We start from the raw sequence: 19,665 nt of genomic DNA on the forward strand, positions 1-19,665 counted from the left end.
GATGAGGTCAAAATACTAATTTGCCTAATAATTCTGCACATAGTGTGTATATATATATATATATATATATATATATACATATACATACACACACACACTATATATATTCTACAGTACAGTTTGGCTCCTCCAAACAATTTGGGCAAAAAACATGGTGTTAATATATTCTAAAAGTTTTCACAATCAGTCAATATGCTAAGTTATTTCAAGATTATTGAAAAGTTGTGTATTTACAAGGTTTTTTGTTTACGTCCCTTTAACAAAAAGAAGAACATTGTAATGAGGTATTGTTGAAGAAGAAAAAATAACAGCATATACAAGTTATATAATGTTAATGTCACGGCAAAAATCACAAGATTTTATTACTGAATAAAACACAAGATAAAGGAATTGTACACTGGGATATAGTAACATGTTTACAAGTATCAAAGTAATGTCCAAAAGAAGTTACAGTGTCCATATGAACTTCAGCAACAAGAGAATGCCATCATAAGGGTATAGGAAAGGAATTGCATAGTATTAAAGCACCATGGTCCATATTCACGTTAATATTTAGGTTAAAGCAGATATTTACATATGCAAAAAAATAGTTTAAGTAAGATTGGCACATCCAAATCAATATGCCAGGTCTTTGTCTCTCTTATATACTATCATGGAGAATTCGCTCCCATAAACCGTCTGCGTTTTTCCTGTAGACGCGGGGTCTGTCATCAGGAAAAACAGAGTCTGCTGGGTAAGGATTGTCTTTCACAAACTTGAAAGTAGATTTAACATGAGCGACAAAGTGCGAGGGTTCAGCTTCCGGAGAAGTGGAAAAATACTGTAAAATTAAAGGGATTTAATTTTTATTTTTACGTAAAACAGAACTTTTTAAAACATTTTACCAGTTTTTGTTAAACACATGCTCCTGAAAAAAATGCTTTTTATATTTATGCTTGTGTGGTGTGTGAGTTTCTCTTATCAAACAGGAAGCAGATCTTTCTAGAGATAGGTGCACAAATACACATTTCCCGTTCATTTTAATGACAATTTAAAAGGGACAGTAAAGTCAAAAGTAAACGTTTATGGTTTAGATAGAGCATGCTATTTTAAACCACTTTCCAATTTACTTTCATTATCAAATATGCTTTGTTCTCTTGGTATCATTTGTTGAAAAATATGTTTAGGTAGGCTCATAGGATCTCAGGAGCATGCGCGTGTCTTTAGAATACTATAGTGCGGCAGTGATTGCAACAATTCATAACACTGCTACATACAAAGTGGCAAAACACTGCTGCCATAGAGTACTAAAGCCACGTGCACGCTTACTATTTAACAAAGGATACCAAGAGAACAAAACTAATTTGATAATAGATGTATATTGGAAAGTTGTTTTAAAGTGCATGCTCTCGCTGAATCAGGAAAGTTTAACTTTGACTTTACTGTCCCTTTAAAGAGACAAGCTGATGCAAACATTGCACACGTTCATTCTTCAAAACGTCATTTTTCTCTTACCTTAGCCAACCACGGAGCCAATCACACTCCTTTAGAAAAGCTTACAATTTAACTACAAAAAATCCCCATATACTTTAATGGTGTAATTTTGTAGAGAAATCATTAGGTAAACTTTTCTAAAATATTGTTATTGACCACCCAGAAGAATTTTTGTTAATGGAAGTATATTGGAAAAATTATTCTATTGTAAAATTAAATGAACCCAGGCTCATTTCCCTGTCTTTTTAAAGCCCCCATCATTTCTGTTTCAGTGTTAATAATTGTATACACTCTATGCTTGAAACTTAAAATATATATTCGTAGGTTACATCTAAAATGATGGCAGAATTTTCTAAAGCCAGCCACATGCTAAGTATTTACCTGTAAGATTTGCTCATCGTCTTGTTCCAGCCAGAAATCAATATTTGGCAAAGGTGTCCAGTAATATGGTCCAAAACGTAGTTGCTCAGTTTTTGCATCGTAAATATTAGTCATCTACAAAAAAATAAATAAATAAAATATGTGCAGGATGATGTTTTAGTCACCAATGGCTTTTGCAAGGTGTCATGATATATCAGAAACAATAAAAACAAAACATACGATCACCTCATACAATAGCATAAAAAATTATAATAATTATAGGTCATAGATTGGTCAAGACTTAAGAAAATTATTTTTTTTCCCTTAAAAAATGTGAAGTAAAAAGCTGTTCAAACGAGCATTAGCAGGAAGTACCTATCAGCCAATAATTTTATCAGCCAATCACCATTCGTAAAAAATATGCATCAGCCAATGGGCATTAGCAGGAAATACACAACTGATACTGCTGTATTAGATCAGTTTCACATTTTTCAGGCAAATTTTTTTTAAAGGTCCGATAAATAAAGTAGAATTCCATAATAAAAAATGTCAATGCAATAATAATTTGTCCAAATTTCAAGTGAGTAGTTTTTTTTTGTGTGTGACTAATTTTTACTTTTTTTTTTTTCATTGCCCCTTGTATCATGTGAGAGCCATCAGCGTCTCACAAAAGTTTATACTGCGAACTCTTACACATACTAAGTAGGAGCTGGTGCCTCAAAGTGTGCATAGAAAAAAGTGCACAATTTGATAATAAAAGTTAATTGAATTATGAAAGTTTAATTTTGATTTTAGTGCCCCTTTAAAAGCTGTGCTTTTACATGGATCATCATTTTTTATTACAATGTCCCTTTAATTTATTCCGTTCACTAAATTATTTACTTAGGAAAACCAGTACAAAACCAGCTACAGGATAGTGAGTTGCGTGATTCGTATGCACGGAATTGAAAAACGCTTAAATGTGATGTGGTGAATATAATAACTGTCAAAGGGTTACTTTGGTTTGCAAAAATCCCAACAAATAATGTAATGAACATACCGATCCTCCTGTTAAAATGTAAGTTGATCTTAAATCTTCGTCTGGTCCTCGATCTTGAAACGTTGCCTTAAAAATCTCACCTGTTTTAACGTTTACAGCTGAAGGTAGAGAAATATATACTGAATGAATAATAATTAATTTACTAGCTATAATAACATGTAGGATCTTAAACCTGTGCATATTGGTACATTAGACAACTATAGAAATTGTGCAAGAAAGAGAAAGTGTGCGAGAGAAAAAGTATGCGAGAGAAAGTGTGCGAGAAAGAAAGGGAGAGAGGGGGGGAGATAGAGAGAAAGAAAGAGACAGAGAAATAGACAGGGAGAGAAAGTGAGCGAGAGAAAGAGAAAGTGTGCTAGAGAAAGAGAAAGTATGCGAGAGAGAGAGAGAGAGAGAGAAAGGGAGAGAGAGAGAGAGAGAGAGAGAGAGAAAGGGAGAGAGAGATGGGGGGAGAGAGACAGGGAGAGATAGAGGGAGAGAAAGAGGAAAGAGGAGAGCGGGAGAGAAAGTTAGGCAGCTAGTTACCGAGACATGAGGCCCTTAAACCTTGCAATTTTAGACAGGTTTTTTTTTTCTCACCGACCCTCGCAGTGGCTGCCCTGGTGGAATTATTATAAAAAAGGGGAAAGTCCCTGCGAGTGGCGATATGGCTCCTATTGAAAGTAATGGAGCTAGCTGGAAAGGGAAACTTCACACCGTGGAGCAAAGTTAGCAGTGAGCAGAAGGCGCAGTCAATATAAATCACATTACGCTGCTTTCTGCATATAGCATCTTACAATCGCATATAATTTCGTATGCATGTATTTGTCTATTAGGGTTTTTCAGTGTTTATAGAAAAGCTCACCACCTTTCAGTTTGCAAGAAAAATACAGAGATCTGTAGTGTGAAAATATTTACAGAATTACTCTGGGAATACAGAGACATTTTTTATATACGCCTTATGGAACGTCCATGTTCAGCTCATTTTACAAAGAAACAATGACGCTTTGTATTTTGTACTTATAAATAAGAATGTCTGTGTGTTTTTTCGCAACCAGTACACTTAAATTATAATTTACGCTGTGCATATTTAATATGATTTATTCCTGAGCAATTTACATACAAATTTTACACAGTTTGATAAAATATGATTTTTAGTGAAAAGTTTTGTTACGATTTTTGATTTTTTACTGTGTATTTTTGTGTGAATGGGTCAATTATTCATTTTTTTTTTAAATTTTAAAATACAAATGTTATTTTACACTTTTGTAATGTCCTCATCGTCTCCTCTTATAAAAATTCAGTATACGTTTCTTAGCGTATTTTTTTTATCAGGGTAAAAAAACATAATTTATGTAAGAACTTACCTGATAAATTCATTTCTTTCATATTAGCAAGAGTCCATGAGCTAGTGACGTATGGGATATACATTCCTACCAGGAGGGGCAAAGTTTCCAAAAAATCAAAATGCCTATAAAAACACCCCTCACCACACCCACAAATCAGTTTAACGAATAGCCAAGAAGTGGGGTGATAAGAAAAAAAGTGCGAAGCTTAAATATAAGGAATTGGAATAATTGTGCTTTATATAAAAAAATCATAACCACCACAAAAAAAGGGTGGGCCTCATGGACTCTTGCTAATATGAAAGAAATGAATTTATCAGTTAAGTTCTTACATAAATTATGTTTTCTTTCATGTAATTAGCAAGAGTCCATGAGCTAGTGACGTATGGGATAATGACTACCCAAGATGTGGATCTTCCACGCAAGAGTCACTAGAGAGGGAGGGATAAAATAAAGACAGCCAATTCCGCTGAAAAAAATCCACACCCAAAAATAAAGTTTAAATCTTATAAAGAAAAAAAACTGAAAATATAAGCAGAAGATTCAAACTTTTCTACCAAAGACAGCTTCAGAAGAAGAAAACACATCAAAATGGTAGAATTTAGTAAAAGTATGCAAAGAAGACCAAGTTGCTGCTTTGCAAATCTGATCAACCGAAGCTTCATTCCTAAACGCCTAGGAAGTAGAAACTGACCTAGTAGAATGAGCTGTAATCCTTTGAGGCGGAGTGTTACCCGACTCGACATAAGCATGATGAATTAAAGATTTCAACCAATGATGCCAAAGAAATGGCAGAGGCCTTCTGACCTTTCCTAGAACCGGAAAAGATAACAAATAGACTAGAAGTCTTTCGGAAATTCTTAGGCCTAGATTTGGAGTTTGGCGGTAGATGGGCTGTTAACGCTCCGCGGGCTTTTTTCTGGTCGCACCATAAATTTAACTCTGGTATCGAGAGTTCAAACAAATGCTGCGTTAGGCTCCAAAAAAGGAGCGTAGAGCATTTTTACCGCAAATGCAACTCTCGATACCAGAGTTGCTTACGGACGCGGCCAGCCTCAAAAACGTGCTCGTGCACGATATCCCCATAGGAAACAATGGGGCCATTTGAGCTGAAAAAAAACCTAACACCTGCAAAAAAGCAGCGTTCAGCTCCTAACGCAGCCCCATTGTTTCCTATGGGGAAACACTTCCTACGTCTGCACCTAACACTCTAACATGTACCCCGAGTCTAAACACCCCTAACCTTACACTTATTAACCCCTAATCTGCCGCTCCCGCTATCGCTGACCCCTGCATATTTTTTTAACCCCTAATCTGCCGCTCCGTAAACCGCCGCAACCTACGTTATCCCTATGTATCCCTAATCTGCTGCCCTAACATCGCCGACCCCTATATTATATTTATTAACCCCTAATCTGCCCCCCACAACGTCGCCGACACCTGCCTACACTTATTAACCCCTAATCTGCCGAGCGGACCGCACCGCTACTATAATAAAGTTATTAACCCCTAACCCGCCTCACTAACCCTATCATAAATAGTATTAACCCCTAATCTGCCCTCCCTAACATCGCCGACACCTAACTTCAATTATTAACCCCTAATCTGACGACCGGAGCTCATCGCTACTATAATAAATGGATTAACCCCTAAAGCTAAGTCTAACCCTAACACTAACACACCCCTAACTTAAATATAATTTACATCTAACAAAATTAATTAACTCTTATTAAATAACTTATTCCTATTTAAAGCTAAATACTTACCTGTAAAATAAATCCTAATATAGCTACAATATAACGAATAATTATATTGTAGCTATTTTAGGATTTATATTTATTTTACAGGCAACTTTGTAATTATTTTAACCAGGTACAATAGCTATTAAATAGTTAAGAACTATTTAATAGTTACCTAGTTAAAATAATAACAAATTTACCTGTAAAATAAATCCTAACCTAAGATATAATTAAACCTAACACTACCCTATCAATAAATTAATTAAATAAACTACCTACAATTACCTACAATTAACCTAACACTACACTATCAATAAATTAATTAAACACAATTCCTACAAATAAATACAATTAAATAAACTAGCTAAAGTACAAAAAATAAAAAAGAACTAAGTTACAAAAAATAAAAAAATATTTACAAACATAAGAAAAATATTACAACAATTTTAAAATAATTACACCTACTCTAAGCCCCCTAATAAAATAACAAAGCCCCCCAAAATAAAAAATTCCCTACCCTATTCTAAATTAAAAAAGGTAAAAGCTCTTTTACCTTACCAGCCCTGAACAGGGCCCTTTGCGGGGCATGCCCCAAGAATTTCAGCTCTTTTGCCTGTAAAAAAAAACATACAATACCCCCCCCCCCAACATTACAACCCACCACCCACATACCCCTAATCTAACCCAAACCCCCCTTAAATAAACCTAACACTAAGCCCCTGAAGATATTCCTACCTTGTCTTCACCATCCAGGTTCACCGATCCGTCCTGAAGAGCTCCTCCGATGTCCTGATCCAAGCCCAAGCGGGGGGCTGAAGAGGTCCATGATCCGGTCAAAGTCTTCATCCAAGCGGGGCAGAAGAGGATCTTCCATCCGATTGAAGTCTTCATCCAGGCGGCATCTTCTATGGTCTTCTATCCGGAGCGAAGCGGCAGGATCCTGAAGACCTCCAGCGCGGAACATCCATCCGGCCCGACGACTGAACGACGAATGACTGTTCCTTTAAGGGACGTCATCCAAGATGGCGTCCCTCGAATTCCGATTGGCTGATAGGATTCTATCAGCCAATCGGAATTAAGGTAGGAATTTTCTGATTGGCTGATGGAATCAGCCTATCAGATTGAGCTCGCATTCTATTGGCTGATCGGAACAGCCAATAGAATGCGAGCTCAATCTGATTGGCTGATTGGATCAGCCAATCGGATTGAACTTGATTCTGATTGGCTGATTCCATCAGCCAATCAGAAAATTCCTACCTTAATTCCGATTGGCTGATAGAATCCTATCAGCCAATCGGAATTCGAGGGACGCCATCTTGGATGACGTCCCTTAAAGGAACAGTCATTCGTCGTTCAGTCGTCGGGCCGGATGGATGTTCCGCGAAGGAGGTCTTCAGGATCCTGCCGCTTCGCTCCGGATAGAAGACCATAGAAGATGCCGCCTGGATGAAGACTTCAATCGGATGGAAGATCCTCTTCTGCCCCGCTTGGATGAAGACTTTGACCGGATCATGGACCTCTTCAGCCCCCCGCTTGGGCTTGGATCAGGACATCGGAGGAGCTCTTCAGGACGGATCGGTGAACCTGGATGGTGAAGACAAGGTAGGAAGATCTTCAGGGGCTTAGTGTTAGGTTTATTTAAGGGGGGTTTGGGTTAGATTAGGGGTATGTGGGTGGTGGGTTGTAATGTTGGGGGGGGGGTATTGTATGTTTTTTTTTACAGGCAAAAACATAATTTATGCTTACCTGATAAATTTATTTCTCTTGTAGTGTATCCAGTCCACGGATCATCCATTACTTATGGGATATTAACTCCTCCCCAAAAGGAAGTGCAAGAGGATTCACCCAGCAGAGCTGCTATATAGCTCCTCCCCTAACTGCCATTACCAGTCATTCGACCGAAAACATGCAGAGAAAGGAAAACCATAGGGTACAGTGGTGACTGTAGTTTAATGGAAAAATTACCTGCCTTAAAGTGACAGGGCGGGCCGTGGACTGGATACACTACAAGAGAAATAAATTTATCAGGTAAGCATAAATTATGTTTTCTCTTATTAAGTGTATCCAGTCCACGGATCATCCATTACTTATGGGATACCAATACCAAAGCTAAAGTACACGGATGACGGGAGGGACAGGCAGGCTCTTTATACGGAAGGAACCACTGCCTGAAGAACCTTTCTCCCAAAAACAGCCTCCGAAGAAGCAAAAGTGTCAAATTTGTAAAATTTGGAAAAAGTATGAAGAGAAGACCAAGTTGCAGCCTTGCAAATCTGTTCAACAGAAGCCTCATTCTTAAAGGCCCAAGTGGAAGCCACAGCTCTAGTAGAATGTGCTGTAATTCTTTCAGGAGGCTGCTGTCCAGCAGTCTCATAGGCTAACCGTATTATGCTACGAAGCCAAAAGGAGAGAGAGGTAGCCGAAGCTTTTTGACCTCTCCTCTGACCAGAATAAACGACAAACAGGGAAGACGTTTGTCGAAAATCCTTAGTTGCCTGTAGATAAAATTTCAGGGCACGGACTACATCTAGATTGTGTAGCAGACGTTCCTTTTTCGAAGAAGGATTAGGACACAAAGATGTAACCACAATCTCTTGATTGATATTCCTGTTAGTGACCACCTTAGGTAGGAACCCAGGTTTAGTACGCAGAACTACCTTGTCTGAATGAAAAATCAGATACGGAGAATCACAATGTAAGGCAGATAACTCAGAGACTCTTCGAGCCGAGGAAATCGCCATTAAAAACAGAACTTTCCAAGATAACAACTTGATATCAATGGAATGAAGGGGTTCAAACGGAACCCCCTGTAAAACATTAAGAACTAAGTTCAAACTCCATGGTGGAGCAACAGTTTTAAACACAGGCTTGATCCTAGCTAAAGCCTGACAAAAAGCTTGAACGTCCGGAACTTCTGACAGACGTTTGTGTAAAAGAATGGACAGAGCTGAAATCTGTCCCTTTAAGGAACTAGCGGATAAACCCTTTTCTAAACCTTCTTGTAGAAAAGACAATATCCTCGGAATCCTAACCTTACTCCATGAGTAACTCTTGGATTCGCACCAATATAAGTATTTGCGCCATATCTTATGGTAAATCTTTCTGGTAACAGGCTTCCTAGCCTGTATTAAGGTATCAATAACTGACTCAGAAAAACCACGTTTTGATAAAATCAAGCATTCAATTTCCAAGCAGTCAGCTTCAGAGAAATTAGATTTTGATGTTTGAAGGGACCCTGGATCAGAAGGTCCTGTTTCAGAGGTAGCGACCAAGGTGGACAGGATGACATGTCCACTAGATCTGCATACCAAGTTCTGCGTGGCCATGCAGGCGTTATTAGAATCACTGATGCTCTCTCCTGTTTGATTCTGGCAATCAATCGAGGAAGCATCGGGAAGGGTGGAAACACATAAGCCATCCCGAAGGTCCAAGGTGCTGTCAAAGCATCTATCAGAACCGCTCCCGGATCCCTGGATCTGGACCCGTAACGAGGAAGCTTGGCGTTCTGTCTAGACGCCATGAGATCTATCTCTGGTTTGCCCCAACGTCGAAGTATTTGGGCAAAGACCTCCGGATGAAGTTCCCACTCCCCCGGATGAAAAGTCTGACGACTTAAGAAATCCGCCTCCCAGTTCTCCACTCCCGGGATGTGGATTGCTGACAGGTGGCAAGAGTGAGACTCTGCCCAGCGAATTATCTTTGATACTTCCATCATTGCTAGGGAGCTTCTTGTCCCTCCCTGATGGTTGATGTAAGCTACAGTCATGATGTTGTCCGACTGAAACCTGATGAACCCCCGAGTTGTTAACTGGGGCCAAGCCAGAAGGGCATTGAGAACTGCTCTCAATTCCAGAATGTTTATTGGTAGGAGACTCTCCTCCTGATTCCATTGTCCCTGAGCCTTCAGAGAATTCCAGACAGCGCCCCAACCTAGTAGGCTGGCGTCTGATGTTACAATTGTCCAGTCCGGCCTGCTGAATGGCATCCCCCTGGACAGATGTGGCCGAGAAAGCCACCATAGAAGAGAATTTCTGGTCTCTTGATCCAGATTCAGAGTAGGGGACAAGTCTGAGTAATCCCCATTCCACTGACTTAGCATGCACAATTGCAGCGGTCTGAGATGTAGACGTGCAAAGGGTACTATGTCCATTGCTGCTACCATTAAGCCGATCACCTCCATGCATTGAGCTACTGACGGGTGTTGAATGGAATGAAGGACACGGCATGCATTTTGAAGCTTTGTTAACCTGTCTTCTGTCAGGTAAATCTTCATTTCTACAGAATCTATAAGAGTCCCCAAGAAGGGAACTCTTGTGAGTGGAAAGAGAGAACTCTTCTTTTCGTTCACCTTCCATCCATGCGACCTTAGAAATGCCAGTACTAACTCTGTATGAGACTTGGCAGTTTGAAAGCTTGAAGCTTGTATCAGAATGTCGTCTAGGTACGGAGCTACCGCAATTCCTCGCGGTCTTAGTACCGCCAGAAGAGCACCCAGAACCTTTGTGAAGATTCTCGGAGCCGTAGCCAATCCGAATGGAAGAGCTACAAACTGGTAATGCCTGTCTAGAAGGCAAACCTTAGATACCGGTAATGATCTTTGTGAATCGGTATGTGAAGGTAAGCATCCTTTAAATCCACTGTGGTCATGTACTGACCCTTTTGGATCATGGGTAAAATTGTCCGAATAGTTTCCATTTTGAACGATGGAACTCTTAGGAATTTGTTTAGGATCTTTAAATCCAAGATTGGCCTGAAAGTTCCCTCTTTTTTGGGAACCACAAACAGATTTGAGTAAAACCCTTGTCCTTGTTCCGACCGCGGAACCGGATGGATCACTCCCATTAATAAAAGATCTTGTACGCAGCGTAGAAACGCCTCTTTCTTTATTTGGTTTGTTGACAACCTTGACAGATGAAATCTCCCTCTTGGGGGAGAGAATTTGAAGTCTAGAAGGTATCCCTGAGATATGATCTCTAACGCCCAGGGATCCTGGACATCTCTTGCCCAAGCCTGGGCGAAGAGAGAAAGTCTGCCCCCCACTAGATCCGTTCCCGGATCGGGGGCCCTCGATTCATGCTGTCTTAGGGGCAGCAGCAGGTTTCCTGGCCTGCTTGCCCTTGTTCCAGGACTGGTTAGGTCTCCAGCCTTGTCTGTAGCGAGCAACAGCTCCTTCCTGTTTTGGTGCAGAGGAAGTTGATGCTGCTCCTGCTTTGAAATTACGAAAGGAACGAAAATTAGACTGTCTAGCCTTAGGTTTGGCTCTGTCTTGAGGCAGGGCATGGCCTTTACCTCCTGTAATGTAAGCGATAATTTCTTTCAACCCGGGCCCGAATAAGGTCTGCCCTTTGAAAGGTATATTAAGCAATTTAGATTTAGAAGTAACGTCAGCTGACCAGGATTTTAGCCACAGTGCTCTGCGTGCCTGAATGGCAAATCCGGAATTCTTAGCCGTAAGTTTAGTTAAATGTACTACGGCATCTGAAATAAATGAGTTAGCTAACTTAAGGGCTTTAAGCTTGTGTGTAATCTCATCTAATGGAGCTGATTCAAGTGTCTCTTCCAGAGACTCAAACCAAAATGCTGCTGCAGCCGTGACAGGCGCAATGCATGCAAGAGGTTGCAATATAAAACCTTGTTGAACAAACATTTTCTTAAGGTAACCCTCTAACTTTTTATCCATTGGATCTGAAAAGGCACAGCTATCCTCCACCGGGATAGTGGTACGCTTAGCTAAAGTAGAAACTGCTCCCTCCACCTTAGGGACCGTTTGCCATAAGTCCCGTGTGGTGGCGTCTATTGGAAACATCTTTCTAAATATCGGAGGGGGTGAGAACGGCACACCGGGTCTATCCCACTCCTTAGTAACAATTTCAGTAAGTCTCTTAGGTATAGGAAAAACGTCAGTACTCGCCGGTACCGCAAAATATTTATCCAACCTACACATTTTCTCTGGTATTGCAACTGTGTTACAATCATTCAGAGCCGCTAACACCTCCCCTAGTAATACACGGAGGTTTTCCAGCTTAAATTTAAAATTTGAAATATCTGAATCCAGTTTGTTTGGATCAGAACCGTCACCCGCAGAATGAAGCTCTCCGTCCTCATGTTCTGCAAATTGTGACGCAGTGTCTGACATGGCCCTAATATTATCAGCGCACTCTGTTCTCACCCCAGAGTGATCACGCTTACCTCTTAGTTCTGGTAATTTAGTCAAAACTTCAGTCATAACAGTAGCCATATCCTGTAATGTGATTTGTAATGGCCGCCCAGATGTACTCGGCGCTACAATATCACGCACCTCCCGAGCCACGTGAGGCGAGTTAGTCGGCATAACTCTCCCCTCGTTGTTTGGTGAAATATGTTCAATTTGTACAGATTGACTTTTATTTAAAGTAGCATCAATACAGTTAGTACATAAATTTCTATTGGGCTCCACTTTGGCTTTAGCACATATAGCACAGATATCTTCCTCTGAATCAGACATGTTTAACACACTAGCAAATAAACTAGCAACTTGGAAATACTTTTCAAGTAATTTACTATAATATGAAAACGTACTGTGCCTATAAGAAGCACAGAAAAAGTTATGACAGTTGAAAATTAATAAACTGAAAAGTTATAGCATCAAATCTTTGTAAAAAACACAATTTTAGCAAAGGATTGCTCCCATTAGCAAAGGATAACTAACCCTGATAGCAGAAAAAAAAAAATATACAGAAATAAACGTTTTTTTATCACAGTCAACTACAATCTCACAGCTCTGCTGTGAGTGATTACCTCCCTCAAAACAAGTTTTGAAGACCCCTGAGTTCTGTAGAGATGAACCGGATCATGCAGGGAAGACAATAAACTTCTGACTGAATTTTTTGATGCGTAGCAAAAGCACCAAAAAAGGTCCCTCCCCCTCACACATAACAGTGAGAGAGATCAGTAAACTGTCATAAATTAAATAAAACGACTGCCAAGTGGAAAAAAATAGTGCCCAAAACATTTTTTCACCCAGTACCTCAGAAAATTAAACGATTTTACATGCCAGCAAAAAACGTTTAACATTAATAAATTGAGTGTTATTAAAAAGCCTGTTGCTAGTCCCTGCAAATTAGGCTAAAGTTTTATGCATACAGTATAATTCCAGTGAAGTGCCATTCCGCAGAATACTGAAGTGTAAAATATACATACATAACAGCCTGATACCAGTTGCTGCTACTGCATTTAAGGCTGAGTTTACATTATATCGGTATGGCAGAATTTTCTCATCAATTCCATTGTCAGAAAATAATAAGCTGCTACATACCTCTTTGCAGATTAATCTGCCCGCTGTCCCCTGATCTGAAGTTTACCTCTCCTCAGATGGCCGAGAAACAGCAATATGATCTTAACTACTCCGGCTAAAATCATAGAAAAACTCAGGTAGATTCTTCTTCAAATTCTACCAGAGAAGGAATAACACACTCCGGTGCTATTATAAAATAACAAACTTTTGATTGAAGGTATGAAACTAAGTATAATCACCACAGTCCTCTCACACATCCTATCTATTCGTTGGGTGCAAGAGAATGACTGGTAATGGCAGTTAGGGGAGGAGCTATGTAGCAGCTCTGCTGGGTGAATCCTCTTGCACTTCCTGTTGGGGAGGAGTTAATATCCCATAAGTAATGGATGATCCGTGGACTGGATACACTTAACAAGAGAAAGAGCTGAAATTCTTGGGGCATGCCCCGCAAAGGGCCCTGTTCAGGGCTGGTAAGGTAAAAGAGCTTTTACCTTTTTTAATTTAGAATAGGGTAGGGAATTTTTTATTTTGGGAGGCTTTGTTATTTTATTAGGGGGCTTAGAGTAGGTGTAATTATTTTAAAATTGTTGTAATATTTTTCTTATGTTTGTAAATATTTTTTTATTTTTTGTAACTTAGTTCTTTTTTATTTTTTGTACTTTAGCTAGTTTATTTAATTGTATTTATTTGTAGGAATTGTGTTTAATTAATTTATTGATAATGTAGTGTTAGGTTAATTGTAGGTAATTGTAGGTAGTTTATTTAATTAATTTATTGATAGGGTAGTGTTAGGTTTAATTATATCTTAGGTTAGGATTTATTTTACAGGTAAATTTGTTATTATTTTAACTAGGCAACTATTAAATAGCTATTGTACCTGGTTAAAATAATTACCAAGTTGCCTGTAAAATAAATATAAATCCTAAAATAGCTATAATATAATTATAATTTATATTGTAGCTATATTAGGATGTATTTTACAGGTAAGTATTTAGCTTTAAATAGGAATAATTTATTTAATAAGAGTTAATTTATTTAGTTAGATTTAAATTATATTTAATTTAGGGGGGTGTTAGTGTTAGGGTTAGACTTAGCTTTAGGGGTTAATACATTTATTAGAATAGCGGTGAGCTCCGGTCGTCAGATTAGGGGTTAATAATTGAAGTTAGGTGTCGACGATGTTAGGGAGGGCAGATTAGGGGTTAATACTATTTATTATAGGATTAGTGAGGCGGATTAGGGGTTAATAACTTTATTATAGTAGCGCTCAGGTCCGCTCGGCAGATTAGGGGTTAATAAGTATAGGCAGGTGTCGGCGACGTTGAGGGGGGCAGATTAGGGGTTAATAAATATAATATAGGGGTCGGCGGTGTTAGGGGCAGCAGATTAGGGGTACATAAGGATAACGTAGGTGGCGGCGCTTTGCGGTCGGGAGATTAGGGGTTAATTATTGTAAGTAGCTGGTGGCGACGTTGTGGGGGGCAGGTTAGGGGTTAATAAATGTAATACAGGGGTCGGCGGGGTTAGGGGCAGCAGATTAGGGGTACATAAGTATAACGTAGGTGGCGGTCGGCAGATTAGGGGTTAAAAAATTTAAATCGAGTGGCGGCGATGTGGGGGGACCTCGGTTTAGGGGTACATAGTTAGTTTATGGGTGTTAGTGTACTTTAGAGCACAGTAGTTAAGAGCTTTATAAACCGGCGTTAGCCCAGAAAGCTCTTAACTCCTGCTATTTTCCGGCGGCTGGAGTTTTGTCGTTAGAGCTCTAACGCTCACTTCAGAAACGACTCTAAATACCAGCGTTAGAAAGATCCCATTGAAAAGATAGGATACGCAATTGACGTAAGGGGATCTGCGGTATGGAAAAGTTGCGGCTGAAAAGTGAGCGTAAGACCCTTTAATCACTGACTCCAAATACCGGCGGTAGCCTAAAACCAGCGTTAGGAGCCTCTAACGCTGGTTTTCACGGCTAACGCCAAACTCCAAATCTAGGCCTTAGTAGCTTCAACATAATATTTCAAAGCTCTAACTACATCCAAAGAATGCAATGATTTCTCCTTAGAATTCTTAGGATTAGGACATAATGAAGGAACCACAATTTCTCTACTAATGTTGTTGGAATTCACAACCTTAGGTAAAAATTTAAAAGAAGTTCGCAACACCGCCTTATCCTGGTGAAAAATCAGAAAAGGAGACTCACAAGAAAGAGCAGATAATTCAGAAATTCTTCTGGCAGAAGAGATGGCAAAAAGGAACAAAACTTTCCAAGAAAGTTATTTAATGTCCAATGAATGCATAGGTTCAAACGGAGGAGCTTGAAGAGCCCTCAGAACCAAATTCAAACTCCAAGGAGGAGAAATTGACTTAATGACAGGTTTTATACGAACCAAAGCTTGTACAAAACAATGAATATCAGGAAGATTAGCAATCTTTCTGTGAAAAAGAACAGAAAGAGCAGAGATTTGTCCTTTCAAGGAACTTGCAGACAAACCTTTATCCAAACCATCCTGAAGAAACTGTAAAATTCTCGGAATTCTAAAAGAATGCCAGGAAAAATGATGAGAAAGACACCAAGAAATATAAGTCTTCCAGACTCTATAATATATCTCCCTAGATACAGATTTACGAGCCTGTAACATAGTATTAATCACAGGGTCAGAGAAACCTCTTTGACTAAGAATCAAGCGTTCAATCTCCATACCTTTAAATTTAAGGATTTGAGATCCTGATGGAAAAAAGGACCTTGCGACAGAAGGTCTGGCCTTAACGGAAGAGTCCACGGTTGGCAAGAGGCCATACGGACAAGATCCACATAACAAAAACTGTGAGGCCATGCTGGAGCTACCAGCAGAACAAACGAGCATTCCTTCAGAATTTTGGAGATTACTCTTGGAAGAAGAAACTAGAGGCGGAAAGACATAGACAGGATGATACTTCCAAGGAAATGACAATGCATCCACTGCTACCGCTTGAGGATCCCTGGATCTGGACAGATACCTGGGAAGTTTCTTGTTTAGATGAGAGGCCATCAAATCTATTTCTGGAAGTCCCCACATTTGAACAATCTGAAGAAATACCTCTGGGTGAAGAGACCATTCGCCCGGATGTAACGTTTGGCGACTGAGATAATCCGCTTCCCAATTGTCTATACCTGGGATAAGAACCGCAGAAATTAGACAGGAGCTGGATTCCGCCCATACCAGAATTCGAGATACTTCTTTCATAGCCAGAGGACTGTGAGTCCCTCCTTGATGATTGATGTATGCCACAGTTGTGACATTGTCTGTCTGAAAACAAATGAACGATTCTCTCTTTAGAAGAGGCCAAGACTGAAGAGCTCTGAAAATTGCACGGAGTTCCAAAATATTGATCGGTAATCTCACCTCCTGAGATTCCCAAACCCCTTGTGCTGTCAGAGACCCCCACACAGCTCCCCAACCTGTAAGACTTGCATCTGTTGAAATTACAGTCCAGGTCGGAAGAACAAAAGAAGCCCCCTGAACTAAACGATGGTGATCTGTCCACCACGTCAGAGAGTGTCGTACAATCGGTTTTAAAGATATTAATTGAGATATCTTTGTGTAATCCCTGCACCACTGGTTCAGCATACAGAGCTGAAGAGGCGCATGTGAAAACGAGCAAAGGGGATCGTGTCCGATGCCGCAGTCATAAGACCTAGAAATTCCATGCATAAGGCTACCGAAGGGAAAGATTGTGACTGAAGGTTTCGACAAGCTGATATCAATTTTAGACGTCTCTTGTCTGTCAAAGATAGAGTCATGGACACTGAATCTGTCTGAAAACCTAAAAAGGTTACCTGAGTCTGAGGAATCAATTAACTTTTTGGTAAATTGATCCTCCAACCATGATGTTGAAGAAACAACACAAGTCGATTCTTATGAGATTCTGCTAAATGTGAAGACTGAGCAAGTACCAAGATATCGTCCAAATAAGGAATACCACAATACCCTGTTCTCTGATTACAGACAGAAGGGCACCGAGAACCTTCATAAAAATTCTTGGAGCTGTATCTAGGCCAAACGGCAGAGCCACAAACTGGTAATGCTTGTCTAGGAAAGAGAATCTCAGAAACTGATAGTGATCTGGATGAATCGGAATATGCAGATATGCATCCTGTAAATCTATTGTAGACATATAATGCCCTTGCTGAACAAAAGGCAGGATAGTCCTTACAGTTACCATTTTGAATGTTGGTATCCTTACATAACGATTCAATATTTTTAGATCCAGAACTGGTCTGAAGGAATTTTTCTTCTTTGGTACAATGAAGAGATTTGAATAAAACCCCAGTCCCTGTTCCAGAACTGGAACTGGCATAAATACTCCAGTCAACTCTAGATCTGAAACACATTTTAGAAATGCTTGAGCCTTCGCTGGGTTTACTGGGACACAGGAAAGAAAAAAATCTCTTTGCAGGAGGCCTTATCTTGAAGCCAATTATGTACCCTTCTGAAACAATGTTCTGAATCCAAAGATTGTGAACAGAATTGATCCAAATTTCTTTGAAAAAAACGTAATCTGCCCCCTACCAGCTGAGCTGGAATGAGGGCCGCACCTTCATGTGGACTTAGGAGCTAGCTTTGATTTTCTAAAAGGCTTGGATTTTATTCCAGACTGGAGATGGTTTCCAAACTGATACCGCTCCTGAGGATGAAGGATCAGGTTTTTGTTCCTTGTTGTGACGAAAGGAACGAAAACGATTATTACCCTGGAAAGAAAGGGAAAGCAGAGTAGACTTAGAAGACAGATCAGCATTCCAAGTTTTAAGCCATAAAGCTCTTCTAGCTAAAATAGCTAGAGACATATACCTGACATCAACTCTAATGATATCAAAGATGGCATTACAAATAAAAATATTAGCACGTTGAAGAAGAATAAAAATGCTAAGAGAATTATGATCTGTTACTTGTTGCGCTAAAACTTCTAACCAAAAGATGAAGCTGCAGCAACATCCGCTAAAGATATAGCAGGTCTAAGAAGATTACCTGAACACAAGTAAGCTTTTCTTAGAAAGGATTCAATTTTCCTATCTAAAGGATCCTTAAAGGAAGTACCATCTGCCGTAGGAATAGTAGTACGCTTAACAAGAGTAGAGACAGCCCCATCAACTTTAGGGATTTTGTCCCAAAACTCTAATCTGTCAGATGGCACAGGATATAATTGCTTAAAACGTTTAGAAGGAGTAAATGAATTACCCAAATTATTCCATTCCCTGGAAATTACTTCAGAAATAGCACTAGGGACAGGAAAAACTTCTGGAATAACTACAGGAGATTTAAAAACCTTATCTAAACGTTTAGATTTAGTATCAAGAGGACCAGAATCCTCAATTTCTAATGCAATTAGGACTTCTTTAAGTAAAGAACGAATAAATTCCATTTTAAATAAATATGAAGATTTATCAGCATCAACCTCTGAGACAGAATCCTCTGAACCAGAAGAACCATTATCAGAATCAGAATGATGATGTTCATTTAAAAATTCATCTGAAAAATGAGAAGTTTTAAAAGACTTTTTACGTTTACTAGAAGGAGGAATAACAGACATAGCCTTCTTAATGGATTTAGAAACAAAATCTCTTATGTTATCAGGAACACTCTGAGCATTAGATGTTGACAGAACAGCAACAGGTAATGTAACAGTACTAAAGGAAATATTATCTGCATTAACAAGTTTGTCATGACAAAACAGTACAAACAACAGCTGGAGGAACAGATACCATAAGTTTACAGTAGATACACTTAGCTTTGGTAGCTCCAGCCAGCGATTTTCCAGAAGTATCTTCTGACTCAGTTTCAACGTGGGACATCTTGCAATATGTAATAGAAAAAACAACATATAAAGCAAAATTGATCAAATTCCTTAAATGACAGTTTCAGGAATGGGAGAAAAATGCCAGTGAACAAGCTTCTAGCAACCAGAAGCAATAAAAAATGAGACTTAAAAAATGTGGAGACAATAGTGACGCCCATATTTTTTTAGCGCCAAAAATGACGCCCACATTATTTGGCGCCTAAATGCTTTTGGCGCCAAAAATGACGCCACATCCGGAACGCCGACACTTTTGGCGCAAAAGAACGTCAAAAATGACGCAACTTCCGGCGACACGTATGACGCCGGAAACAGAAAAAAATTTTGCGCCAAAAAAGTCTGCGCCAAGAATGACGCAATAAAATGAAGCATTTTCAGCCCCCGCGAGCCTAACAGCCCACAGGGAAAAAGTCAAATTTTTAAGGTAAGAAAAAAATGATTTATTCATATGCATTATCCCAAATATGAAACTGACTGTCTGAAATAAGGAATGTTGAACATCCTGAGTCAAGGCAAATAAATGTTTGAATACATATATTTAGAACTTTATAAAAAAGTGCCCAACCATAGCTTAGAGTGTCACAGAAAATAAGACTTACTTACCCCAGGACACTCATCTACATG

The 19,665-nt window shown here is 39.3% G+C and overlaps 1 protein-coding gene across 2 annotated transcripts in view; it reads right to left on the minus strand.

Annotated features, from left to right (window-relative positions):
- Positions 1 to 321: 321 nt before the first annotated feature.
- Positions 322 to 19,665, minus strand: part of NTAN1 (N-terminal asparagine amidase) — a 79,956-nt gene continuing 60,612 nt past the window's right edge. For both annotated transcript variants that reach the window (XM_053694363.1, XM_053694362.1), the window contains 3 exons: positions 2,873 to 2,970; positions 1,855 to 1,968; positions 322 to 820 (listed from right to left, as the gene is read on the minus strand). In XM_053694363.1, coding sequence (XP_053550338.1) covers positions 641 to 820; positions 1,855 to 1,968; positions 2,873 to 2,970 — 392 coding nt within the window. In that variant the 3' untranslated portion in view covers positions 322 to 640. The remainder of the gene's footprint in view (positions 821 to 1,854; positions 1,969 to 2,872; positions 2,971 to 19,665) is intronic.

This window comes from Bombina bombina, chromosome 11, assembly GCF_027579735.1.
Source record: "Bombina bombina isolate aBomBom1 chromosome 11, aBomBom1.pri, whole genome shotgun sequence".
Taxonomy (NCBI): domain Eukaryota; kingdom Metazoa; phylum Chordata; class Amphibia; order Anura; family Bombinatoridae; genus Bombina; species Bombina bombina.